The sequence below is a fragment of the Labrus bergylta genome, chromosome 10, assembly GCF_963930695.1.
Source record: "Labrus bergylta chromosome 10, fLabBer1.1, whole genome shotgun sequence".
Classification (NCBI taxonomy): Eukaryota; Metazoa; Chordata; class Actinopteri; order Labriformes; family Labridae; genus Labrus; species Labrus bergylta.
The window spans coordinates 29,849,922-29,877,421 of record NC_089204.1 but is presented as its reverse complement, the minus strand read 5'-3'; the positions used below and the strand labels follow the sequence as shown (position 1 = coordinate 29,877,421).

General features: G+C 42.5%; 1 protein-coding gene across 5 annotated transcripts in view; it reads left to right on the top strand.

Moving 5' to 3' along the window:
• macrod2 (mono-ADP ribosylhydrolase 2) overlaps positions 1 to 27,500 on the top strand; it is a 586,396-nt gene that overhangs the window by 230,669 nt on the left and 328,227 nt on the right. For all 5 annotated transcript variants that reach the window (XM_065959722.1, XM_065959721.1, XM_065959723.1 and 2 more), the window contains exon 5: positions 10,532 to 10,648. In XM_065959722.1, coding sequence (XP_065815794.1) covers positions 10,532 to 10,648 — 117 coding nt within the window. The remainder of the gene's footprint in view (positions 1 to 10,531; positions 10,649 to 27,500) is intronic.

Here is a 27,500-nt window from a genome sequence, read left to right as displayed (position 1 = left end):
TGCGTCGACGCTGGTCATGTTTTAGCTTGTTTTTTTAAAGGAGCAATCAGTAAGAGGGCGTTCACACCTGCAGAAAACTCCTGAAAACACTCCTGATGTGTCCCGGAGGAGCTGCATGTGTGAACGCAGACAGACAGAGACCTCACCCAGAGTTTCTGCAGCAAGTCAGAGTGAGCTGATGTGAGAACACAGCAGGATATTATCAGGAGAGTTTAACTCAAGCCAATAGGAGGGGGGGAGGGGGGGAGTGACTAGATACTGGATTCTGCCCAAGACCGCTACGATCTCCGTGCAAGTATTTAAACGGCGACATGTATTGAATGAAGTTTGTTATTTAAAGGAAGAATGTGAGACTTTTTGATCCAGTAGATGTCGCACTTGAGCACCAGCATGAAACCAAAACAAACTTTTGTTTGGCCACGCCTCCTCCATACTGAAGCCTCCGCTCTCCTCTAGAGACACACCTCCAACCCCCCTCCACTCATGTTTGATTCTCAAGCAAAATCATCCCTGGCTCGAGCTGCAATCACCTGTGTCCTGCATTGTTGTGTTAGCATGCTAATGTTAGCGCTCTTTAGTTAGCTCGTAGCTTCACATTGTTGTGTTAGCATGCTAATGTTAGCGCTCTTTAGTTAGCTCGTAGCTTCACATTTCATGTAAACTGACACAGAATGAGCGTGATCTAAAAACTCTTCCTAACATCCAAATAATCAGTGAGTATGTTCTTCTTCTTCTCTCTAGTTCTTGACTAAAACAGCTTTTATACACAAGGGGAGGAGCCGGCCGTCCCGTCCATGTAAACACGGCTCTGACAACAACACAGCCAGCGGGACTCGAGCTTCTCCCTCATTGTAGACAGTCAGGACTCAGAGACACATTTACACAGGACAGACTTTATGATTTATGCAACCTAATCAGCCTCCATTTTCAGATGTGATAATAACAGTTCTTCTTCTTCTTTTTGCCGGATCATGCTCGTACTATACCTCATCATCTTACCACACATTCCCATCATGTCCTGTCCTCTACATCAGGGCTGCTTCATTAAAACAACTACAGGTGAAGTTTGGATGCTTCAGGGCCTCGTGGTGTTTGTATGTCAACATGAAATCATTCTCAAAAACCGCTCTGTTGTTAATGTGACTCACAGTTTGTCATCATAGCTCCAGAAAAAAACTGCTGCGCTCCTTGATGCCTGCTCAAAAAGCGTTTCAATCTGGCGCTGACATGTTTGCGAACCCAGGCTGAACTGTAACAATAATAACAACAGGGTTTCCTCGGCGCTGTAGTGCAAACCTGTGATTGTTGTGTCATTTATTCCGCTTCCTGCACACACACACAGTCTCAGGGGGAGCAGTGAGTCATGTAAGCCCGAGGTATTTTATGTCACTTTGGAGAGAAACATCTGTGAGTATCAGCCTGGCATGCCATTAGTCCAAATCCCCTCGTTTACCTGGGTATTATATGTAAAAACGGAGATTATTATCCCTTTTCCTGGGAACTTGGGTACAGTAGAGAGCGGCTCCCGGCTCCTCCTGTTGAATCCAAAAAAAAATTGCTGCGATTAGGACACATAATCCCGAATCACAAGGGAGTAACCACAATGGCTTGAGCGTATTCCACCTGACATTTAGTTCAGCCAGATCCTCTGATTGGCACTTGATTTGCAACTAATCCATGTCATTATCTCCTTCAGTGAAATTAGTTGAGTAGAAAAATGGTGTCGTAAATCACAGAGGTGGAGCCGTGCAGGGGGCCTTTGATCGACTCTCAAAAGTGATGAGAGAGAGAGAGAGCGAGAGAGAGAAATATGTTGTTGCCATGGATACTAAAAAATAGGTGAGAGGGAATATACGCTTTAATGGATTCAGGAAAAATGTTTGGAAACTGAAAAGTCCCATGTGTGAGGGTGTTGATAAAAGTTTGTGAGGGTTTGTGTGCGAGCCCTGAAGAGGAGTCTTGAGATCAGCAGCATAGAGAGAAGGTTACATCACCTGGATATGAAACGCCTGTCTCTCTCTCCCCGACTCCTCAGATTATAGACTGATAGAGGTCCTCTCCAGGTAGAATCCAGCTCACCCCCCCCTCCCCCCTCCCCCACCCCCGTGCTGCCTCCTCTGGCTCCAGTCCTGAACCCAACCCTCAGAGGAGCAGGGAAATAATTAGGAGAGAAAATTGCAGCTGACACTATTTCTGAAAAGCAGGGTATTGTAATGAGAGCAGAGCAGGTATTCACTGTGTCTGAGGGAGCGATTGAAAGCCCTTCGTCCTTCTTCTTCTTTTTTTTTTTTCTTCTTCTCTTCTATTCTCTTCTCGCCGCGCTGCCTGGGAGAAAGCTCGGGGAGACGTCAGCACAGAGCTTTGCTGAGTCCCTTAATGCATGTGGGAAAGGAGCCTTGAGAGGACGAGGCAGAGGTGTATCCAACAATGGCAGGAGCCAAGGTTACAGCTGAGTAACTAATTCAAACTGACACACACACACACACACACACACACACACACACACACACACACACACACACACACACTCTGTCTCCCTCCTTGTTCCCTTTATGAGTTGAGAGGGGAACGCCGTCCAGCCACCGCTCTCAGTTATCTTCATTAGCCGTGTGGACGCGCTGGAGTGGGCCTGCTCGGGGAAGCTTTTCTCTGAGCAAGGCACTCACAGGAGATGAGTAAATGTTTTTGTCCCACACATAGGCCCCGCCCCTCAAGCTAGTGGCAGGCTGCGAGGAGAGATAGATGAGGTATTAACGGTTGTGTTTTTCAGCCGGTAGCCGAGGAAGGCCCCAGCGGTGGTGTGGACAGAAGCAGATGCTGCTGCAGGAATATTAAACCTGCTAAATGAAAACGTCCTCCATAAAGACTTCTTCACGGGAGTGGGCGCTGGCGGTGGTGTTATTTCATAGCCGTGATTCACAATGGAGGCGGTGGAGATGAGAGAGAGAGAGGGTTTGCTTTGATCAGCTTTCAGAGCCGTGATGCAGGTGCAGATCATGATTGGGCACACTCGTTTATACTCTTTCTTTTATCATTTGAATATAATTATGGCGGCTAATTAGGATGGACACAGACATGATCCTGATCCACTCATAACAAGTGAGTCTGTGGACGCCATGAGGTTTGACCGTAGAGCTGTGTAATAGAGAACAAAACCAAATGGCCAAATGTTTGTAGGCGTCAGCACAGGGTCTAATGAGAATTCTCCTCTGGGATGTTTTTATTGGATTTTGGATCATTGCAGAAAATAATCTCTGTGTTAAACACACGTTTCTGAAGCGTAGGCGTTTTGTTCAGCAGGATAATCTTCACAGATGAACGCCATTTTTATGATGTTTGAAGCGTTAATGCGGCCGACAGAAGTAAAAAGCTAACGTTATGCTACAAGCTAACTACACCACGGTCTGATGATTGTGACATCACTAGCGTTATGCTTCAGACAATCTCCGATAAACTAATCAGCTAGCAAAACCGTAGCTTATTAAGTTGTTTATTAGCCTAATATTTGCCTAGAGTTTGCAAGAGCGCTTAAAACACGACTTGAAGCTTTCAGGCGGACTAGTGAGAGAGTTCCCGCCGTTTGTGTCATGCATGATGGTGTTTAATGTCCCCGACAACCACTGTAGTCTCAGTTAGCCACTTGTTAGCAACCGCCTCTCTAAAGGCTTTATATGCGATGTTTTGATCCAGCAGATGTCGCCCTTGAGCACCAGCATGAAATCAAAACAACTTGCGCTGCATTGTTGTGTTAGCATGCTAATGCTAGCGATCTTTATTCTGCTGGTATCTTCACACTGCATGTAAATTTACCTGAAATGAGCGTGATCTAGAAACACAGTTAAGCAGTGAGTACAGTATGTTATTCTTCTTTTCTCTAGTCCCTCAATTAAACAACTTTTATACACGAGGGGAGGAGTCAGCCGGCTGTCCTGGCGATGTAAACAAAGTGAAGATAGGACTCTGAAAACTCTGAAAACATCACAGACAGTGGGACTCGGGTGTTACACCCATTGTAGACAGTCATGACTCACAGAGTTATTTTCAGAGGAGATACTTGATTTCTACATTTAAGTGAAGTCACATATAAAGTCCTTAAGGACGCGCAAAAAAGTTTTTGGTAACCACAGAGCTTATTTCAGGCGTCTAACCACAAACATCAAACTGTCCGCTGACTTTGAAAGTTAGCACTGTAACTTTTGCTGCTTTGCTAAAGTGCTCATGATGGATAGTCTGGGTCTTTGTAACATAACAATGAGTAAGGTCTTTTTACCTGCTCTTTTGTAATGTTAACAGACAAAGAGTAAGGTATTTTACCTGCTTTTTGTAAAGTGTCTTGAGATAACACTTGTTATGAGTTGACGCTATACAAATAAAATTGAATTGAAAATTGAGAGGATGGCGCTAAAAATGCTAACTGACACCCTGACGCCCCACTGGGGCGCCCTATGGCAGACGAATAATACTTATAACAACCCCAAATGGACAGAAACATGACATGACCTTAGGTAACTTGACGGGTGGTGTCATCTCCCTAACAGACAGATTGCATGTGGTCATTTATCTGCACTCTTGGTTCCTCCAGTCGGCTTCTAGAGGCGTCAACATTGCATCACAACATGCCCTGCAATCTGAGAATCTGAGATGAGAGCTTCCTCCCATACACACATACAGTCCATGATGCATCAGTGGATCTCCACCCGTCCCGTGAAGCCGTCTGAGTAAAGCATGTCAATTAAATTTACAAGATTTCAGGCTCCCAGCCAGATCAGCTCAGCATCTTCTGCATTTCTGAGCTCTGTGAACAAGCTCTCAGATTTGTAGGGAGCGGCAGACGCTACATGCACGGTGACACACTCAGCAGTGTTTCACACTCACTGTGCAGCTTATGCAGGCATGAACAGGAGGAGCTGAAGATGAAGCCATTATCTGCAGGTTTACTATTCGGCGTTCTGGGATGAAACACAGCAGCGCGTGTGCTTTCTTTGCTCACCGGGGCTCCCAAGGTGCTCGTAGGTAAGAGATCAGCCGAGCCGGGCGGCGATGAGGAGAAGAGTCTGGGGAGGCAGCTGGACTCCTGCGGGAGTGCTGCGAACTGGAGGAGAGCGTTATTAAATTTAACCTGGCTGCCTTTATATGACTGTAAAAACATTGCAGTGTGCTTTACACCTGTTCTGAGGAGAACAACCTCTCCTACCTGAAATCACACAGAATATACAGATGTTTTTTTAAAAGTAACAATCGAGGTGCTTTCTTCATCAAATAACATCAGGAATATCACATTTTATAACTTATTATTTAGTATTTGCCTACTTGCACATAGCTCTGAATATATATATTTATTTCTCATTTACTGCACATAGTTCTGTTTACATCTGTTAGTCCGATCACTGTCCACTTATAGCTACTCTTTTATATTTTGTATTTTAAGTTAAGCTTTAAGTTGTATTTAAATTGACACTTTATATTTAGGTTAAAATGTTTCATCTACCTGCACTGTTGTTAATTTACTGCTCTGTGTGTCTTTGAATTGCCCCCCGGGGACAAATAAAGTTTTTTGAATTGAATTGAATTGCAGATTGCAGTCTAAGCAGCCCCTCCTCCAAATCTGTCGCCCTGCTGGATAAATAAAGTGCAGCACATTCACTCTGCATCATGTGTACTTTAAGTGTAAAGGCAGCCTGTCAGCCTGCTGTTTGTGTGTTTCATGAGGGGATGAGTCAGCCAATGAAATAACAAATGGATCTCGGAGTAATTAGCATTCAGTTTGGGATTAAAGTTGTGACGTGCAGCCTCTAAGGTCCCTTTACCGTCCGTCATTTTGGCCTCATTTGCTTTCATTTTGGAGGTCAGAATGGAGGTTCGAGGAACAACATGACGTGTGCGGTTTGTCTGCAAGAGAGGCCGAAATATGTCCAAAAACCTGCAGAAAACAGGATTCTGTTTCTTCCATATATCCATTATCTTTATCGATTTTCTCGCTCGGGGGCCGGAGCGAAAGTCAGGAGTTGGACCAAAATGTTTACCGTCATGGATGCACCAGCTAACAGCTAGCCACATTTAGCTTGGCCACCAGTTTGTTCTCTCTTAAAAAGAGATTACACATTTTTGAAAATCGAGTGTGTGGTTGAATTAATCTGTTGGTGTGTGTTGTGTTCTGAGTCGGTCGTCTCATCGCTCTCCACACACTTTAAGACCTGAACTGTTAATCCGTCATGATTTGTCGTCATGTGTGGACTCGCTCACATTTTCATATTTGTTTTAAGACATTAAAAATCTTTTAGTGTGTACCAGGTCTTAGCTGGTCTCCGGTCTGTGGATGCAGCTGGGCTGATGAGTGATTCATTTAGATTTTCATGATTTAGAGAATCAACAAAGATAACTGGTGCTCTCTTTGTGTGGGTTTGGTCTGATTGTGATTATTTCCTCTGTTGTGATGGACGCAGCTGTCTGTCTTTATGATCTCTGACTGGAAGCTTTGCATTGTGGGAAAAGGAACTTGAAGGTCCCTGGTCTGATGCAGAGTGTAGACCTTTCCCAAATCAGTACGACATGCGGGTAGTTTTGGTGTACTGTGGATTCCATGTGTTCCTTCTCTTCCTCAAATCTTCACCGATCCTCTGAGACCTCTGAGGGACGATTTTTGTGTTTTCCCTTGTTAACATTTTTTGGATCTTGTTTGAAAAAGAAGCATGTTTTGATGTTGAATAAATATGTTTATAGGTTTTTTTTCTGCACGTTGCTCCTCTCTTGTTGGATCTTCTTGGCCTGTAGTCTTTAATGTCGGGCGCCAGGGGCCAAGCATGTCTTGTTGTAAACGTTGGAGCCCCGCATGAAGTCATAAAGATTTCATCCATATTATAACTTTACATGAAGGCTCGTAAAACTTTAATAACACCGAAGAATGGAGGTGGATATTTATTGATTTACCTTCATCGACAAACACTGAACGCTGTCAGAAGGAATATAGAGATGTTAGAAAATATCGACGGCCTGTCACTGCTGAATAAAGACGCACAGGTGAGCACACTTAAGCTCTCAAGCCTCATTCACACCGCGAGGAAGAAAAGACGACATGATGCCGTTATAGGGCGCAAAACGACTTTTATGTGAACATAAATGAGAAGCAGTCATTCAGCCTGTGCGTTTAACGCTTCATGTTTGCGAGCCGTCGAGAGGCAGTTATGATGCAAATAAGTGCGGCTGATGATCGCACAGTGGATGTTATAAAAAACGAGCTCTACACGGGCGCTCTGTTGTGTTAAGTAGCTTTTCACTGTCAGCCGAGCGATATCCAACATCGCTGTCACACTCATGTTACTTTTCTCCATCAGGATCCGTCTCTGTCAGCCGCCTGTCCCTCAATCCATTAAAGATGATTGATAGAGCCGGAGAAATCTTCCGCCCAGCTGTTGTGGTGGACTCATCCCTGAGAGGAGGAGGACCATCCCTCATCAAAAAGACCTTTTGTGTGCGTTGACGACGTGAAAGGGAAAAGGCACATTCTTCTGAAGATAGCGCCGAGCTAATCTCAGCCCTCTTTTTTTCACACTTTTTTTCTTGGCGCTGCGCGTGAATAATTATTACTTTACAGATGAAGATAAGAGGCACTTTTTTTTAATCTGGGAAATAAATCACAGTTTCTCTTCATCAGCTCAGAAAATGTAAACTCGAGTTATCATGTGAGCAATCTCGACTCTGATTCATTTGAGCTTTTAAGAATAAGATCGCCTCGTGTTGTGAAAAAAAGTCTTCACAAAGAGAAAAGACTCGCTGTTTGTCCAGCGCTCTCTCTCTTATCCTCTGATGGCTTGTGAGGATTTTTACAGGACGACTTGAGGAGGACTTTATGATGTTTCAGTGTGATTGATAACATGCTCTTGGAGGGATGTCAGGCTTTCAGAGACGGATAATGTGGATTTCTATCTCTGCGCCGTCTTCTGTAAGACGTGCCATCAATCAAAGTGTATCGCGGCCTTAACCCGGTAAAATTAAAACCTTGGGGGGGGGGGGGTTTGAAGAACCGGGACACAGACATCAAGAGGGAGGGCGACAGAATCAGAACACAGATCCACGTCGTTAACAGGCCTGGCCACAGACAGATTCCCCCCCACAGGGCAGAGAGGACGGTTAATGATCTGACTGTATATCTGTGTTGACAGCAGAGAGGGATTACGGGAAAGAACAGTCTCATTTTCACCGTGTGTGGAGGCGTTATTAGATCCAAGCAGAGCTAATTCAATTCCTAGGCCCTGTCAATATTTACCAGTAACAAGCGCTGCAGCTCCATAGCAGGCCTGACACCCCCCTCCCCCCGACGGAGAGGAGAGGAGGAACCCGGCCATTTAAAAACATAAGACTCACTTGACAGAATCATCAGCAGTTGTGGAAAAAATACACTTTTCTGTGATGTTTCCTCCTGGAGATGTTCAGATACTCGTTTTAAAATCTAACTAAATTTAAATGTTAAAGAATCTCATATCTAAAAGACTTCTAAACTGAAACCATCGCAAAGTCACAGAACCCTGGTCAACTTTCCCCCTCTTGTCTCTTCCATCTTGTAGCTATTGTGCAAAGCTGTATGGGGCTTGTTTTGTTGGCCAAATATACTCAGCTCCATGTTTGTAAATGATTAAACCCTGAATTATTTTCCAGGAGGAGAAGGTCTTAATATGCAAGTTGACTTTTCCATTTGATCTCCCGATTTGTCAGCTCCAGCTTTTGGTGGACAAAAAATTGGCTAAACAACAAACTCCCAGAGTGATTTTTAGGAGGAGGGAGTCGGGGGGGCTGAGGGTGCTGCAGAGTTCAGAGTCTGTGTCCATTTGATTAAAACTTAAAACTCATTTATTCAGTCTGGCTTTTATTGAGTGCTTTATATAAATTCAAATCTTAATTAACAAATAATTGTTTTGTCTTTTTATCCTACTTCAATTTTAAATATTTTTCTCCTATGTATTCATTTTAATATCTTATTGCTTCTGTGTGTCGGTATTTTTATTTTTTTAATATATATTTTTAAAATTCTTATTGGTGTGCATTAATCACTCAATGATTTTATAAAGTACTTTTTCATCAATAACTTTTCTGCACTCTTGTAAAGCACTTTGAACTGAAATTCAATTTGTCTGAAAGGTGCTTTATAGATAAAGTTTGATTGATTGATTGATTGCTCTGGTAGTCTCCATAACCCTTTGTTTCAGAGCGCTTCTCACATGTGTTTACTGTTGCTATAGGTTACGCCCCTCACTTCCTCTCGGTTGAGACTGTGAGGTCGGTTTTATAATCTCACAAAGAAAGCATCAAAAACAAACGTAAAGGCATCGTATCAGGACGTCAACTGCAGCTCTAGACTTTGAAATTGTTCCCTGGAAAAAGATGAGTCAGATTAGCTTCTTCTCAGTTGATATCTGAAGTCCCACCCCTTCTTGATTTTGATTGGTCCGTGAGAGATGATCACAACAATGCTCAGGAAGTTGAACTGTTCTCAACTCAAAGCTTAGGATGCTGAACGATGAAACTTCTGAACTGCTTTGGTTCTGTACAGAAAAACTCATGTTTACCATTTCTCTATAGGATATGTAGATGTAGTACACCAAGAACTGTGATCATTGTGTCGACTGTAACTTGTTTTGACGACTTCCTGCAGAGCGATAGAGCTCAAAGCACGTCAGATTTTTTCCTTCTTTTCACGCACATTCAGGGTTTCAGAGGTTTTAACATTATCAAAGTAATCAAAAAATGGGATGGATTTCTCCTTTGTATTCCTCGCGTCCACACTAACTGTCCGCTGAGGTGGAGGTCGGAGCAGGCCGTGCATGAATGAGGACGGCGGTGGTTGTAGTCTGATGGTGGAGGTTTCAGGGACGTCGGGTGGAAGTAGAGTCAGATCACCTCGCTGAAAGTCCGGGGAGCCCCGTCTACTCGAGAGCCCGGCTTCTGCAGGCATAAAAAAACAAAACTTCTTTGGGGGTCTGGTGGCGCAGTTGTTAGTGCGCGTGCCCCATGTGTGGAGGCTGTGGTCTTCCAGGTGGGGTCCGGCCTGTGGCTCTTTTCCCGCATGTCATTCCACTCTCTCTCTCTCCCTGATTTCCGAATCTATCCACTATCTTATCTCTCCATTAAAGGCAGAAAAAGCCCCAAAAAGAAATCTTAAAAATCAGTGAAGTGTGTTCAAAACACTGCAGACTGATGCCGTCTCATATGAAATGCATGCATTAAGTTTGCACAGATGTCTGCACATCTGCACGCTAATTATAAAATATAAACTGGTCACAGTAAGTTTGTTCTGTTTGGCTGCTGTTAATACTCTTAGTATTTAAATAAATCCATACAGCAGAAAGTATGACATCATCACCACCATCATCATCATCATGTAGCAGGACTTCAGCGCCCCTCGTTCCTCCTTCGTCCTGCTTCTGTAAACGTCTGTTTTGTTTCGACAAACCGCTAACGAGCATAGTGTGATCCTTCCACATGCCTCTCCTCAGGTCGGCCTCACCTTCTCGTTTGTGTTTCTGTTTTGTGTTTTCAGTCGACGGCTGCATCCACAAAGCGGCGGGGTCCTGTCTCTATGATGAGTGCCACTCTCTAAATGGCTGTGAAACCGGCAAAGCCAAGATCACCTGCGGCTACGATCTCCCTGCAAGATGTGAGTACCAGTAATTATTACTTTTTTTTTTGATTGTTTCCATAATGTGTGCACCGACGCCCTGCAGGAGGAATATCCTCTAATCAAGGCGCTGCCATGCAGGGGCTACATTAGCTGACAGTTAGCAAACATTAAGATTTAGCGGTATAAACATTAGAGGGTTGTATCGCACAACGAGCCGTTCATCTGTATGGTTTTTAGGAAATAGCCTCGTTTACAAAAACCTGAGGCTCCTGGACCAGCTGCTGGACTACACCGGGTGTAGTACTGATGCAGAAAATCTTTTGAATGGACACAAATACTCTGATGTAGTTTTTGCACTGCTCTTTGATTTTGCTCATGCGTCACACTTTGAGTCTGAGGTCATGGGTTCTCATTCAGCCGCCGCTCTCAGGAGGAAATCTGCTCTGAAAACTCATTAACACATTTTTAAGTTCAGTTTCTTTTTAGTTTTTTTTTTCATCTGGGATGTGTTGTCATAGCGAGGAAACAAATCTAGGAACACTGAGGTGCACTCTTCACACATTTGAGGTCTGATGTGACAACATGGCTGTGATCCTCGGACGTTGTTTCACTGTCAGCGGCCGGCAAGCGAGTAATATCAGGCATGTTTTATTATTTTTTTCTTAGTGAGAGCACGATATAGTCCACTACATATAACTCTCTATATAGTGAGGGGGGAGGAGGAAGTGATTTGGGACACAGCCCAGGTCATAACATGTTGTGTTTATCTTTATTTTGCACGTTCATATGTTTCAGAAACACGTTTTAAATACGGTCAGTTTCTATTTCAATCATGCAATGTTTGTTTTAAACTGCAAAAATGTGAAATTCTGACGACAAGCTCGACACCCAGGTAAGAAATATTTTTAAACTAAACCCAAAATCACAACATTTCAAACCTACACACACACACACACACACACACACACACACACACACACACACACACACACACACACACACACACACACGAAACTTTTACTCAAAAAATATTTTAAATACTTTTCGACTAAATGTCGACTTGTGTTAAATCGTATTATTCTGAAGGAACATGAGATATAATCAGTGTCTCCTGTGTTTCACAAGTTTGTTTCCACCTGATTGAACTTTTTCACTTCATCCTGTGAGCGTCCTTTTCTGATTTCAGCGTTCTGAATTATTTCTTTTGACAGTTCTGTCTGATGGATCTGCTCATACTGTCTATTTTATATCCACGACTGACGCTGCTAAACATCACGACTTTAAATCAGCCTGTTTGGTTTCCTTTTGAGCAGCACCACATCCACTTTAGATCCACTTCATCTTTTCTAACTTGGCGTCCTACACAAAGTCGTTTTAAGGTTTTAGATTGGGCATTACGGACGTCTGTATTTCTCTTTTTGATCCAGGGTGACTTCTGTGTGTGCACATGGCCCTGCAGTCTCATATGTGGATTAAAGGGCCATTTCTTAACAAAAGCTAATTAGTAACAACATGCACCAGCTTCCAGGTTACAAGGACGTGGCGTTCATCAATTTATGGACATGGGTGCAGAAAATTCAGCAGTTAACAAACAGCGCCATGAATCCAACAGAATCCAACTTTCTAAATCACAAACGTCCAGCTTCATTTGAAGATTTGAGCATTCCCGACGTCTCTCAACCTCTTTGTGTGCACAATGCCCTGCAGTGTCATGCCCTTATATGGGCTTAAAAAGGGGCGTTGTAATATGCTAATTAGGAACAACGTGCAGACTTTTCTCAGATTCTTCTTGGACGAGTTTCGAAGAGAAATCTGTTTGTGAACGAGTCCCAAAGTTTCTGTGAAGTTTGAATAAATGACAGTGATGGCACTCGCTCTTTCTGCTCAGTGTGTGTGTGTGTGTGTGTGTGTGTGTGTGTGTGTGTGTGTGTGTGTGACAGATGGGCTCTGATTACGCCCAGGTGTGGGGAGCGTATATATACTCTGGGCTCTCCAGCGCTCTGTGTTGACTCATTATCTCACCTTCAGAGGTAGTGAGAGCTTCTCTCTGCGTTCTCCATGCGGCGCAATTTCTTTAGGTTTTTTTTTTCGCTCTCCAATCGATCGCTTGCAATTTTTTGTGGTTATCCTTCTGGGATAACTTTAAGACAACCCTGGGGTCTGCTGCACCTGCGTCCCACTCCCCTCCCCGTCTGCTGACAAATGACACTTTTTAAATCTTCACACACACACACACACACACACACACACACACACACACACACACACACACACACACACACACACACACACACACCTACATATAAAGAGATTTTCATACCTGCACATCATCACAGGCGTCCTTTCCCCCAAAACAAAAAGTGCGACGCTATAAAAACACTTTAATCATAATTTATTATTCCTGCAAACTCATTAGTAAGAAATCGGGGGACTTGTTATTGGGAGGATAATTAATATGATTGGTGCTTGTTCTAAGGCTGGATGGGAGTGTCATCTGCACACAAACAAAGACATTCAGGGAGCAATTAGTTGCATAATTTGATTGATATTTCACCCCTGATTTATTCTGCTAACGGATCACATAACTCTTACTGTCATCGGGAGGTTCGCTCTGTTTTTATGATCTCATAATGTTGAAGTCTCTTCTTCAGTTTTGTGTCACTTTTCAAAGTTCCTGTCCTGAACTTCTTCTCCTGCAAACTTGAAAATGGAAAAACACAATATAAGGACGGAAAGAAGAAAAAAGAGTCACTTGGTGTAATTCGGTCGAGACGGGCGTCCCAGCAGGGCTAACCTAACCCTGAAGGATTTCCACCAGACGGCCCCGAGAAGACATCGAGGCCCCAGATGAAATTAGGTTGCGTTAATACGCCGTGTGTCGTAAAGATGTCAAACAAATGGGAGCAGATAAACTGTGAGTCACTCTTCTTGTAGGCGCCGGCTCCTGAGCGCGTGCACGCCCCCCCCCCCCCCGAAAAAACAGGGACAATTTAATAACCTGCGATGTCACCTGGGAGCAATCATGCTGCCAGCGTGTTGCTGTTATTGTAATTATCTGTGGGTTCAAACATCTCTCTCTCTCTCTCTGCTCATACCTCGTTACACATTGTGGGAGCGCGACGTCGTTTCATATTGGGGAGCTATCTTCACTTCCAGCCGCGTCGTCGTCGTCTTATCTTCCACCCTGTGATCACTGTCAGCCGCCGCCGCCGCCTCGTCCGCTCGCACAAACCGACAGGGGCTCTGACGAGACGTCTCGCTCGCTCCAACATTTGGATTCCTCTTCTCTTTCCATTAATTTTCTGCCTCTGCCTCCTTTTTTTTGTTTTTTATTCCTCCTACACTCGCATTATGAAACACAATCAATTCTGTTTATGGATTCACAAACACACCCGTCTGTCCACCCTCCCTGATTATGAAACCGAGTCAACAAACAAACAGGACAACACTCAGCTTTCTAAATGGACTTCGGCTCGGCGATGTTTGGATGTGGGCGTCGACAGAAAAGGGTCAAAGCTCTGTGTATTAGATTCATTAAAAACTTAATGGTATGCTAATGAGCTGCTGTGGCTAAAGCTAAATGCATAAAATGATTAAAATTGACACAAAATTAATTTTAATATTTGTTTAATTGAATGATTGACTCGAGCAAATGGCCTCGTGTCATTATTCTGAGGAGAGAGGGCTTGGCGGAGATAATCGACGGAGGTAAAGAGAATCAGTTTGAGTCAGATCGTTTTCACGTCTAGAGGGAAACAGCTGACTGAACATCGTGGTCATCGTGAGTGTTTGTGATGTCACAGTTTAAGATTTTAGCTTCTACCTTTTTGTACCTTCAGATGTATTGATTCTGTTTTTCTGCACAGCTGAGTTGAAGATGTCTGTAGCTCTGCAGCCTCGTGACGGTGCTAATCGTGCGTTTTGTTTGTTATCGTTGCAAACGAGGGAAACCACGATGATTTTAGAGGCTAAATTAAAGTTGATGATGACTTTACGGCTCTTTATGATGCTAGCAGTGTGAACGAGAACCAAGGAGAGGCTAACAAAGGCTAACAGGGGCTAACCGAGGCTAACAGAGGCTAAAAGAAGCTAACAAATGCTAACAGTGGCTATCAGAAGCTAACATAGGCTAACAGAGGCTAACAGAAGCTAACAGAGACTAACAGAGGCTAACAAAAGCTAACAGAGGTTAACAAAGGCTAACAGGGGCTAACAGAGGCTAACAGAGGCTAACAGAAGCTAACAGAGACTAACAGAGGCTAACAAAGGCTAACAGGGGCTAACAGAGGCTAACAGAGGCTAACAGAGACTAACAGAGGCTAACAAAAGCTAACAGAGGCTAACAAAGGCTGACAGAGACCTGAGCAGAGGCTAGCAGAAGTTAACAGAGGCTAACAGAAGCTAATAGAGGCTAAAATAGGCGAACAAAGGCTAACAGAGGCTAAACAAAGCTAACAAATGCTAACAGTGGCTATCAGAAGCTAACATAGGCTAACAGAGGCTAAGAGTAGCTAACAGTGGCTAACAGAAGCTAACAGAATCTAACAGAGGCTAACAAAGGCTAACACAGGCTAACAGAAGCTAACATAGTCTAACAGAGGCTAATAGAGGCTAACAGAAGATAACAGAGGCTAACAGAAGCTAACACAGGCTAACAGAAGCTAACATAAGCTAACATAGTCTAACAGAGGCTAATAGAGGCTAACAGAAGATAACAGAGGCTAACAGAAGCTAACACAGGCTAACACAGGCTAACACAGGCTAATAGAGGCTAACAGAAGATAACAGAGGCTAACAGAAGCTAACAGAAGCTAACACAGGCTAACACAGGCTAACACAGGCTAACACAGGCTAACACAGGCTAATAGAGGCTAACAGAAGCTAACACAGGCTAACACAGGCTAACAGATTACTTAAATTGAAAAACTAACAAACTACTCGTCAAAACAAAAAAAGTAATCCAAGCTCTCGACGGGAGAACTTTGCCTCTGAGAAGATGTTTTTTAATGGACACAAAATGTCAGCAGCTCTCTGTGGATTCTACAAATGTTCAACCACATTCTCATTTTGTACGAAATAGCTTCTGCTGACACAGATCTGCAGATGGTGGCTCGTCTATTCTTCCAAGAGCGAGAACAACGCAGACAGATGGAGCGTTTACCGTTTACATCCTGGCAGAGCTCCGTGTTTCCATCTGAAGCTTTTTTCTTCTTCATGGCTTTTCCTCAACATAAACATTTCTCTCTTTTTTTTCTATAAACACATCAATCTCTCCGAGGACGCCACTTTTCTGTAGGGAAATCTATTCCGCTGCACATAATTGCAAATAAGTAAATCAGTAAATCAATAACTTCACTTTAATTGATGTTTTTAGGGATTTAGTCTTGGCTTCAAACTCAACGCCCAGCAGACCTGAAATAAACCCTCCATCCTATTTGAAGACATCACCTGCAGTGTGCTGGGTCTCATTCTGCTGAGGCTTGAGCTGGGCAGTTTGTTATTTCTGTAACAAATAGAGGAATTACAGTTTAAACAGGATACTCAGAATAACTGGTAAAGCAATAAAAAGCTTCCTCTGCTCCTGGAAAACGACTTACTGCCCGCCGCGGAGAGCATGAGCAGAGGATCTGAAATCAGAATTGTCCTTGTTTGGAGATTTGATGCGCTGAGGGGATGGAAAATGACCCGCCTCATCTCAACCTTTTTTTTTTTTTCCTCTTCTTTTCTTAAGACAAGAAAATTGCTCTCCATTACATCTCACTAAGCAGTTTGGGTTGTGTATCTCAGTGGCAAATGAGCCTTTTCCTTTAAGCGGGGCCGAGCACATGTGGGACTGATTATTAGAAGGGCCGGCCCGGGATTATTAATCAATGACAGTAATTACCCGCCTACCATAGCGGAAAAGACTCCCAAAAATTGTCTGCTACATCAAATTGACAAGGAAATTGTCTATTTGCCCTGCTGTTAGACAAGTTACTCATCTGCTGGTAGATTGATGATCAAATGAAGAAATGATGTCAAGTGGAACAAGCCTGCTCGCCATATTTACGGTTTTACTGCCGGAGGATGTGGTGCAGAGTTACGAGATAGTTTCATTAACCGCACGTTTAAGTCTAAGTATGCACCATGTCTAAAAATGTAATAATTATATGTTTACCTAATAAACCCAAGAGACACATAAAAGCTGTTTTCGCATACGCGCTCCTGAAAATTTGAAGAAATTATCAGGAAGTCTGTCCCTGAAATCTTAATCCTTTTTCATACATGGACTCCTGAACAGAGCCGACCCTAACCCACTTGGTACCCTGGGCAAGATTTCATCTGGTACCCTTTGTATTACAACCAATTCCACCAGCAATCACAATATTCATTCACTTCAAAAAAACTGGCATGCGCCCCCTAGCATTTGCCTGCACTGCCTATGCCACAGCCCAGCCCTGCTCCTGAACATATCTAGATCATTTCAGGAAGACTGCTCTGTATATTCTCCTGACCTGTTCACACATGCACCTCACAACGGGAGACTATCCCAGTCTAAAATTAAAAGGGGAAGCTGAGGAGAAGATGCGATCTTGAACACAAACAGCAGGCCTGGACTGTAGACTTTGTTATTGTTATTCACTGAGACATTACATGACTCCATCATGAGCAAAGCAACACTTAACGAGTAACAGTGGAAAGAAAAACGTTCCTTTAACTTGCAGAAACCAGAAATATTTATATACTAGTGTTATTATTTTTTAATTGGGATGGTTTACATACCCATGACATATGATTTTGGACTGGTGTTTTGATTTTACTGGTTTGTTTGATTGTTTTGTTTTTGTTTTTATAGTATGCTTTACGTATGTCTTTGTCACATTGGTGTTTTACTTTTTGAAAAATAAAGTACAAAAAAATAAAATAAAATAAAAAAATAATCGGCAGAAACGTCGAGCAGAACCAGGCTCATGTTGTACAGACACTACTCTACTGTGACTGTGATGGCTTGTAGGAAGTTGGTTTAAACTAGGGCCCGACACGTTTGGGACCGATACCCATATCGATATTAGGAAGAGAAAAAAATCTAAAACCGATATATCGGCCGATATCTTTGATAGATCTATCGAGTGTTTATCCACCAAATGCAGATTTCCAACACTTGTGGAAAATAAATTAACTGAAGACAAGATGGCCACCCAACTGGAAAGTAACTGGATATGTTTCACTGCTCGACACTCTGGAGAGTGATGATGCTCGTTGTAATCCATATAGCGCCCCTGCTGGTGAAAAAGAACAGCTAGTGTAATCTCAAATGAAACACTTTTTTAGCAGTGAGTAAATCTCGTAGTATCGGCGTGTATCTGCGATTGAATTACCCGATACTGATAGTCTCTGGATGTGCTTATATCGGCTGATAAATCGGTCTGGTTCTAGTTTCAGCTGTTGGAAAGAAGCAGAATAAAATAATGTTTGTAAAAACCTAGATAATTTTCTCTTTCCTGTAACCGTAGAATAAAAATGAGCCGCTGCAAAATGTTAATGTGCATCTGTATTCTTATTCATCTTGTTTCCTGTTCACCCTATTTCTAAAAAACTATTTTAATATGTGACACTGCTTTCTAATAATCTAAATGTTTGACACATCTGAGGATGACCTGCGGCCGTGTGAGTCTCACGGTTATTATGCAGGTCGTCAGGTTCACACTAATAGCGTTCAGCAAAGACCTCGCAGGTTAATCTGCACTTGCACATTTGGAGGCCGGGCTGTCACAGCAGACCTAGAAAGTATTCAGAGAGTTCAAACTGGAGGTCTGCTTTTAGAAAGTTAATGTCCCAGAGGAGCTCGCAGACAGACATCGAGTGTTTTCACTCTCCGGTTTCATCTGAAATCTTTTTACCCAGTTTTGTTTCCGTCCCCGGGGCGACTTCAGAGTGACAGTTCAAAACGTTTGTGCTGTTTATTGTTTTCTCTTCCCTCGCCCGCCGTTCCTCTCTCAGCTCTAAGTATATGCTTTAAATAATGCATCATATTTAGAAAGAACAAAGAAGGGCCAACATTTAGTTTCCTCGTGTTGCTGTCATAACAAGGCCTCGCTCTATTTTTCATCTTTATTAATGAAGTGAAAATATTCTTCAACTTTACACTTAAAGGGAAGAACCCGCTCCACTTTTAAGACCCGGACACATCGAGGAGATCATCGGCCGTCGGTCCTAGTTGGACCATCGGTGAGCGCCCTAGTTTTTTCTGTGTCCGGCTCCGTCGCTACCTGTCAGCCCCCCTCAGCCCCCCTCGGCCCCCGTTGGCCCCCGTCGGCCCCCCTCGGCCCCCGTTGGCCCCCGTCGGCCCCCCTCAGCCCCCCTCGGCCCCCGTTGGCCCCCGTCGGCCTTTTTTTGGGGTAGGTGAAAGAAATCTCTCTGATTGGCTGTTCAGAGGTTCTCAGGCAGTCAGGGTTGTTTTGAGTGTTTTAAGTCTGGAACCTCACTCAACTGTCTGTCAGTTATTATGCCGTCAAGTCGGGACAGTTACTCACATGTTAGATAGTTTTAGAATCTGAGTAAAATTTGGGGTTTATTGTCGAGTAGTTAAAGAAACACAAGGGGTTCATCTTGGTGTTGATTGGTGCTTTATGGTAAACAAATAAATAAAACAAATAGGAAACAATGTGAGAAGCAGAAGAAGAAACTTTGAAAGATTATAAAACGATGTCATATAACCTTTTGTTTGGCCGGCATCAATTCCAAAATGGCGATCATTTCATCACAGCCAATGAAAGTCCTCCGTTTTTACATTTAGAATTTGTTGTCTTTGTGCAGAAATCGATCAGATACACTTTCAATGTTTTACAAATCATCACTTTCTGTTTTTACGTGCTCAAACTAGGATCAATCATCGCCCTAGTTTCTGTGGTGTGTACGTCTCATCGCCTTCTTTGACACTCGTTCTTTGCCGTCTGCTTGGTGTTTCAGGAGCTTAATCCAGGAGATGGTGGTTTGGATCATACACTTATCTCAACTGAGAGCATGACATAACAAACAGCATGATAAAATGTTCGGTGTTAATTACAGGGCGAGTGACTCTGTTTTGCTTTTCTTTATTCTTTTCATTTTTTGGGCCTCTTACCTTTATTTGATGTGACAGTGGATGGAGTTGGAAATCAGGAAGAGAGAGGGGAACAACATACAGGAAAGGAGCCACAGATCAGACTTGAACCCAGGTTGCCCGCTTGGAGAGCATTTTCCTGCATACTGTACATGGGGCGGGACCTAACCTCTAGGCAATTTGCACCCCTGTTTTCCTATCCCTACTGATTTCCTCATTTCTGAATGATTGTAAAGTTGAAAAGTACGAACTGAAATGGGAATAGTAGAGTAATGAGTGTGCAAAATCTTACTAGCACTCAACACGAGGAGCTGTTTGTTCCCACTGACTGAGCAGCTTTGAATGTTTGTGTGAGAAGTTTCAGACACATTATGTTTTGCTTCTCGAGCTCCACTGGAACTCAGAGTACCACAGTGAGACAAAACACCTCTGGGAAACACACCCCACTTTCAGGCCCAGCGCCTTCCTTTATCTCCTGCTCCTGCTCCCTTTCAGTGTGAAACACAGAGTAGTCTCTGGTGTTTACTGTAACTGCACCTGTGCTAATAATACTAATCATCAGCCTGTGATAAATCCTCCGTCCTGATAGCGCGAGGAGTCTTTCCCATGCCCTATTTAATCTGGGAGACCAGGGCCGTCTGTTCCCGACTCTCTCCACTCAGCAAACACAGATAAATCACAGCAAAGTACCCACTATTAGTAAGTGACATATAGCCCATTCTGATTAAATTACTCCCTGGAACATTATCATTCTGCCGAGCTTGTTTGTATCCACAGCCCCAGTCTTTTTGCCCCGTCACATACAGAGGAGCTGACATGTTCAGATGGCCGGCGGGCAGCGTTTAATTTTGTTAATTTGAGTACATCTCGTTTATCGAGGAAGGATGCGGTGCTGAGATTTTTCTTCAAGATGAATTCTCTTCATGCATTTGAATGTCTCCTGCAGCATGTCAACAATGAGTCATTTAAAGACTTCCTTTCTGCATCAAATTTAAAGATGTGTTCATAAAACATCCTTCTGTTTGCCTGACCATCATGCCTTTTTTTAGTTCATTCACTGCTTTAAAACAGATTTTTATGATCTCAGGTTTATTGAGTTTCTTCAGGCCGTAATCACTCAACACTGAATTATAAAGAATAACACATTTTACGAGGTTTTCCCACACAGGTAGTGCATTGTTAACCACGTCAGCTTTTTGCTTTTTAACAAATGAAATGGCCGACCGAACAGACTGTACTTTATCTCCACATGATGAATCAAATCAGCACTGTGTGACTATTCCAAGGTGGGTTTTATTTTTCACCCCTCATTTTGGATTCAAGGTGAGTGTGAAAGAAATCCTTTGTTGTCAAAGATAAATTAGTCGGCTTTGACTCAACTCTGGTGGCAGCCTGAGTCTCAGACAGACCCGGTGCTAAGTCAACACTGTCTCCGCTGCTCACTGTTAGCACTCACATCATAAATGTCACTTTGTCACTTTAGGCTCACTCCATTTAGCAGATTGGGGGGGGGGGGGGAAATCTCTCTGATTGGCTGTTCAGAGGTTCTCAGGCAGTCAGGGTTGTTTTGAGTGTTTTAAGTCTGGAACCTCACTCAACTGTCTGTCAGTTATTATGCCGTCAAGTCGGGACAGTTACTCACATGTTAGATAGTTTTAGAATCTGAGTAAAATTTGGGGTTTATTGTCGAGTAGTTAAAGAAACACAAGGGGTTCATCTTGGTGTTGATTGGTGCTTTATGGTAAACAAATAAATAAAACAAATAGGAAACAATGTGAGAAGCAGAAGAAGAAACTTTGAAGTTTATAAAACAATGTCATATAACCTTTTGTTTGGCCGGCATCAATTCCAAAATGACGATCATTTCATCAGAGCCAATGAAAGTCCTCCGTTTCTACATTTGCCATTCGTTGTCTTTGTGCAGAAATCGATCAGATACACTTTCAATGTTTTACAAATCATCACTTTCTGTTTTTACGTGCTCAAACTAGGATCAATATTGGAGATGCTTTTGAAAAATGGAGAGAGGTTAGAACACAGAAAGGTTTACAGACCCATGCAGAGCTGGATAAACACTGAAGCTTCAGAGTCCACCACATGGTGACCTGAGTGAGCATCCACTCTAGAGAGAAATGTTTAGAATTTAGACTGCAGTACCCGTTTTAAACACATAGTTACATACTGCTCCTTTAAGACTGTATTTCTAAACAGTATTACTTAAACTATAACAACAACGCTCTTAGGAGGACATACTGGCTGCTGCATTGTTGTCAGAGAAGCCAACACTTCAACATAGCATGTTTCCTTAATGATCAGAGAGTAAGATACCTTTATCATCTCACTCTCTACACATCTCACTGATTGTTCCTTTAATGTGGACTCAAACAAAGCAGCATTTTTCTAAAAACAGTAAAGCACCAAACCTTGAATGAATTAAAGATCATGGAGAGACTTTGCTGTGAGGATGACATTTTTTAAAAAGTCTTTGTGATTATAAACTGCAGGATTTCAAGATTTATTAATTACTGAATAAATTTGGTTTGAAAAGAACAGATAGGATATCAAAGAGAGGCCAGATGTTTGCTGGCATTATTTATGAGGAGGAAAAGTGCCTCTGCTGCTCGAGGCTAATCAACTCGCTCTCTGGCTGCTCGCTGGTTGTAAAGGGTGCCCTCTCAAGGAACAGAACAAACCTAATTTTACTGCTGCTCCATAAAAGCCCAAGTAGTCCTCCATGTGCCCCTCTTTTCAGTTATTTGTGTTTCCTTTGTTGGCCGGCCTGTCAGTCTCCCAGGCCTCTTGAGGACTGGAGTAATTTGGTAATTTTGCCTAAACGGTGATACTGTAATTATGTGGCATCAGCTGCCGAGCTGTCAGGGAGACGGCCAACGGTCATTCATCAACAGGAAACTAGAATGGGGGGGGGGCATCTTGACTGATCGGGTAAACACAAGCAGAATGAAAGTGTGGTGGTCTCACCCCCCAAAAAAAGTGTGGAAATTGGAGGTGAGAGGCCTTTAGAGTAATGGGGTGCAAAAGCAGCCACGGCCTGTGTGGTGGGTGGGTTGTTCTGCAGGGGAAAGAAATAGTTGGGGGGGGTAAGACATGTCTGAGGCCCAGAATGACAGTGATGCATCAGGAGGGGGCTTCTGGGTGGCAGATGAAGTGGGACCGCTGGAAGGTCAGGTTTGAAGTGGAATGTGGCAGCAGCTCTAATGCGGTCCTGCCTCCCCATCTGTCCGAGAGAACGACCGGAATAATGAAGGCTGTGTTGTATAGAGGGCTCATCACCCAGAGGTGGAGCATTAACACGCACAGTGCACGCACGCTTTTCTTCCTAATAAGGATTTTGACACCAGTACCCCCGGGACATCATTGTGCACAAGTGATTGGACCCAACACTCGTCCACAAGTAGGTCAAAAAATGACCCATGGTTGACAAATATTTACTTGCAGCAAAAGATTTCTTGTTGAATTCTTTGTTATTTTTCACTTTTTAACATTAAAAATGAACTGGAAAAAATACAAATATTACAAGAAAACAACAACGAGGGGTTTATTTGACCAACTTATGCATCCATGGGTAATATTCAAAATCATATCACAGATTTCCAACATTTAGCTCCCAAACTTATTATTCATTTGATCATTAAACTGAAATCACCGGTCAATAACAGCAGTAGTCGCTATCATGGGCTAAAATATTTAAGATTAGCGATGGGGATCATTGATACCATGATCAAGACTCCTTCACAATCTGAGTCTTTAAGAATACCATGATCCATACTTTTCTGTCATTTGGTGGAAAGACGAGATAACACGTATTTAAAGAGGACATATTATCTCCCTCCTCCACCTTTTCAAACAGTCCCCCTGTGGTCTAAATGAAACATCTGTGCTGTGCTTTGGTCAAAATATAACATGAATCAAGCACCAGAGGAGGTTTGTGACCCTGTATAAACCAGCTCTCTCAGAACGCTCCGTTTTGGTGTGTGTGTCTCTTTAAATGTAATGACCCCCCCCTGAGTTTTCCATGTAGACATCACTCCTCTGTAGCGAGAATACAAATGAATTAGAAACAGAGCATTTTTCTCTGTGTTGTCAGACTTATGCAGACCACAAACAAAGGACTGGATGGTTTATTTCACATGTTGTGGGTCAGTAGACACTCAGGTTACACACATATATGTTCAGAAACACTGAAGAAGAGGATTCTTCATAATGTGTCCCCTTTAACAGAACCAATCAATCCTGATGAAGCAGGTGAAACATATTTCCATGATCCAGGTAGAAGAACAGATAATAAAGAAACAGGAAACAGTCATCACGTTCATGGTTGTAGTATCTGAGAAACTCAAGCCGATCTTCTTTCCAGATAACTTTCCTTGTTTTTGATTTCCAACCCAAGTGAGTTCAAAGTCTTCCAGTTTTATTTGTGTTTCTTTCTCATGCCAACACTTACATCATCTGTCGAAAGATTCAGGGAGGATATCAGAGGCTTTGAAACGAGACTTCCTCCAAAACTATTGACAAGAGTCAACAGCAGGGAAAGTCAAACGTATCGACATGCTGGTCTTTTGTGCAGACATGATGTGTGACTGCTGCTAATAGTCGAGGTGTAGAAATTGATCAATGTTAAATTGCTTTTCAAATAATAATAAAAGTATTTGAGAACTTAAAGTAAAGGTCACCTTTGCCCCGTTTTGGTATTTTTTAAAGTAATTTAAACATTTCTCTGAGCTTGTCTTGATGTATTTTGTTGCTTGTCGTCTCCCTCCACAGTGGCTGTAACACTTCCTCGTCTTCCTCTTCAGTGTGTCCCATAATCTCACACATTTTATGTCAAATAAGATAAAAGGAAAGGGTGTTTGCTCTCTGACCTTAAAGAGACATTTCAATTTGATTTGACATTTGTGCCATTTATTGCCTGAGCAATTTAACTGTGAATCGATCCTTCATGACGTCTTTAACAGACGACTGCTGAGTCAGGAGGGACGATGTGAAACCTCTGTGTTTGCACAGTTTATTCAGAATATTATGAGGCTTTAGAAAAGGTAAGATGAGGTGATTTTTAACTTTATACCAATCCCACGTTAAATCAAACTGTCTGTTTTCATAGTTTAGTTTAGTTTTTTATTTTATTATTGTGTCATACATACATCCATATGCCCAGCCTGCATGTTCGTACATGACACCATAAATTAAAGAGTGCTCAAGGTAAACTATATTCATTCTCAAGAAACAAAAAGAGAAAGCAAGAAGTCAAACTAATCAAACAGAATATTCTGTCTTCTTTTCCAAGCTTTTCAAACAAAATTATCAAGTTTAAACACATCAAACTTAAACAGCCATTCCAGTTTCTGCACATCTGTCCGCCCCAATATTTCTTTATTTTACTTCATGAAACAATAATTCTCTTAAATCATCAGATTTTGTGTGATGCAAAAGAAAATGGGACTCTGTTTCAACTTTATCCAACTCACACATTCATATCGAATTATTTGCTCCATGTTACTGTTTTGCTCCGACAGCGTTACGCGGTGCTCCAGACTTCCTCGAGCGGTGACTCAGACCATCAGGGAACTCTGCAGCTTTTCCCACATGCAGGACATCAGAGCCCAGTTTATGGGCGATGTCTCCATATTGACAGTGTTGTTGTCTTGGAAAGAAAAGCAAAGTTTTTTAATCCAATGGCTTTGTTTACCTCTCATCCAAGAGTAAGGGATAAAAACTAATTAAGGAGAGGGAGTAGCAGACTCCTGTGGTGCCATTTTCACAGCTAATTATGCATGAATGCAGCCTGCCTAAATAGTTGTTCCCCAGTCTTTGATGTTCTTTTCACTAAATTGCTATGGTTACTTCCGCTCATTAGGCTTTTAAGATTGTAAACGTTGACAGGTTTGACTTTTTTTTTTTCTCAGAATCACATCCCAGAATCCCACTGCTGGAGTTAAAAGGGGGGTGTGGAGGGACTTTGGTGGCCTGTTAGTGGAGTTTATCCTACTTAGTTCTTAAATGCAATCATATGACCCGTGTGTATATCCAAAGGTTGCCGTTCTGTGGATTTTCCACCTGCGCCGCGCTCCTAAAACACCATTAACCCTCCCATAAAAGTGCATATGGCTCCCTATAAACCCTAATGGTGGAGTAGACCTGATACACAGGAGCTTGTGTTTGGCTTTACCAGGGGCGCCACGTTTGAGAAATAAGGAAATGAGACTCCATAAAAAAAGGCAAATAAAAGTTCTTTTTGACAACATTTCAGTGTTGGATGTTTCCCAGATCTGAGTGTGCCTCAGCGTAAGTGACGTCTTAATTGCTGTGTTTGCAGGAAATTAAAGTTTATATTCCCGTTTGCAGAAACGTCGGCAGGACTTCTGAGGCCCATGAAAAGAATCACATCGCCCCCCCTTTTTAAAGACAGCTTCAGTCGACTCTGCGTTACTGCATCAGTCACACCTCTGTTACACAAATGACCCGTTAAGGTCGTCGAATATTCCTCCTTCAATTCTTTTTAAGTTCTAAAAGGATACAATCTATTTTAGTTTTATTTTTATTTTTATAAGTACTCAAACTTTAAAAAACATATCCATAAGAAAGATGTGTTAGAGAAGGAGGAGTTCATTAAAAAAATTGCAGGGAATCTCTTTCCCTGCAATTTTTGTTCTCTTAGTTTTTGCTTTGTTTTGTTCTTTCCTGTCAAAACGTCTTTGAGTATTTAGAAAAGCGCTATATAAATCTAATTTATTATCATTATTATTATTATTTAATGTTTTGCAGCTGACTGACTGCCTTGACATGTTCAATCTTAACAACACATTTTATTTCTCTGACACATTTTATTCTTCACAACACTGAATTAAAAATCTTATAGGCCTCGTGTCCACCTGCCGTTTTTTTCTGACCTCCAGCATTGAAAACATTTTCAATGAGTAGCGAGCGTTCGCAGCAGAAAGCGGCTGTGTGGAGAAAAAAACGCAGCAACCAGTGTCTTTATTTTCCGAGAGCACCGCCTTTTCTTTTTTGTGCGGCTGCTTCTTTAAACTTTCAGAAAGGCGCTCATGACGTCACTGGCGCCCTTTTCCAAATGTTTGATATTCCCCCGTAGTTTTGCCGCCTACAGGAAATAAACAATCTAAAAAAATAATGCATTAAAAGTAACGGAGCAGTGACGTTATCAACAGACTGTTGCCATGGAGACAGGACGGACGTGCAGCTGCTTTTCTTCTCAGCGCACAAAGCAGTTATATTCATTCTAATGAAGTTATTTCTCTTTATTATAATTCAACTCTGCAAATGAACAATAAAAACAGCACGAGGGAACAGACTCTGTTACTTTACAACTATATACTGTGAATATGTAACATCATACAGCAGCGTGCTGAGTGTTTTAAATGTATTCAATTTAATATCAAGGATGATTATCTGATCTTCATGAAGCTATAAACTCACTGAACAACAATCGAGGGGAAAAAAGGAGAAAGAAGTCGTTTTCCTCCGACGTGCATTCAGAAATTAAAGGTGTAATCACTGATATCAAACATTTACTTTAAACCGACTCTCAGCAGTAAACCAGGATGTGTGTGTGTGTGTGTGTGTGTGCCGGCCTGGCCCGCGGTGCTGATGTTTCCCGGGTTGTTTTAAAGGCATGGCGAGGTGAGAAACGGCGTGTGACAGTGGTTTTATGGTGATCACCTTGAGTCGTTCCTTCCGGGCTGGAGACCAGTGAGTGTAATGGATCTGCTGGGAGCCCTCGGTATGGATTTATGAAAGTGCAGAGCTGGAGGGGGGGGGGGATCAGTCACC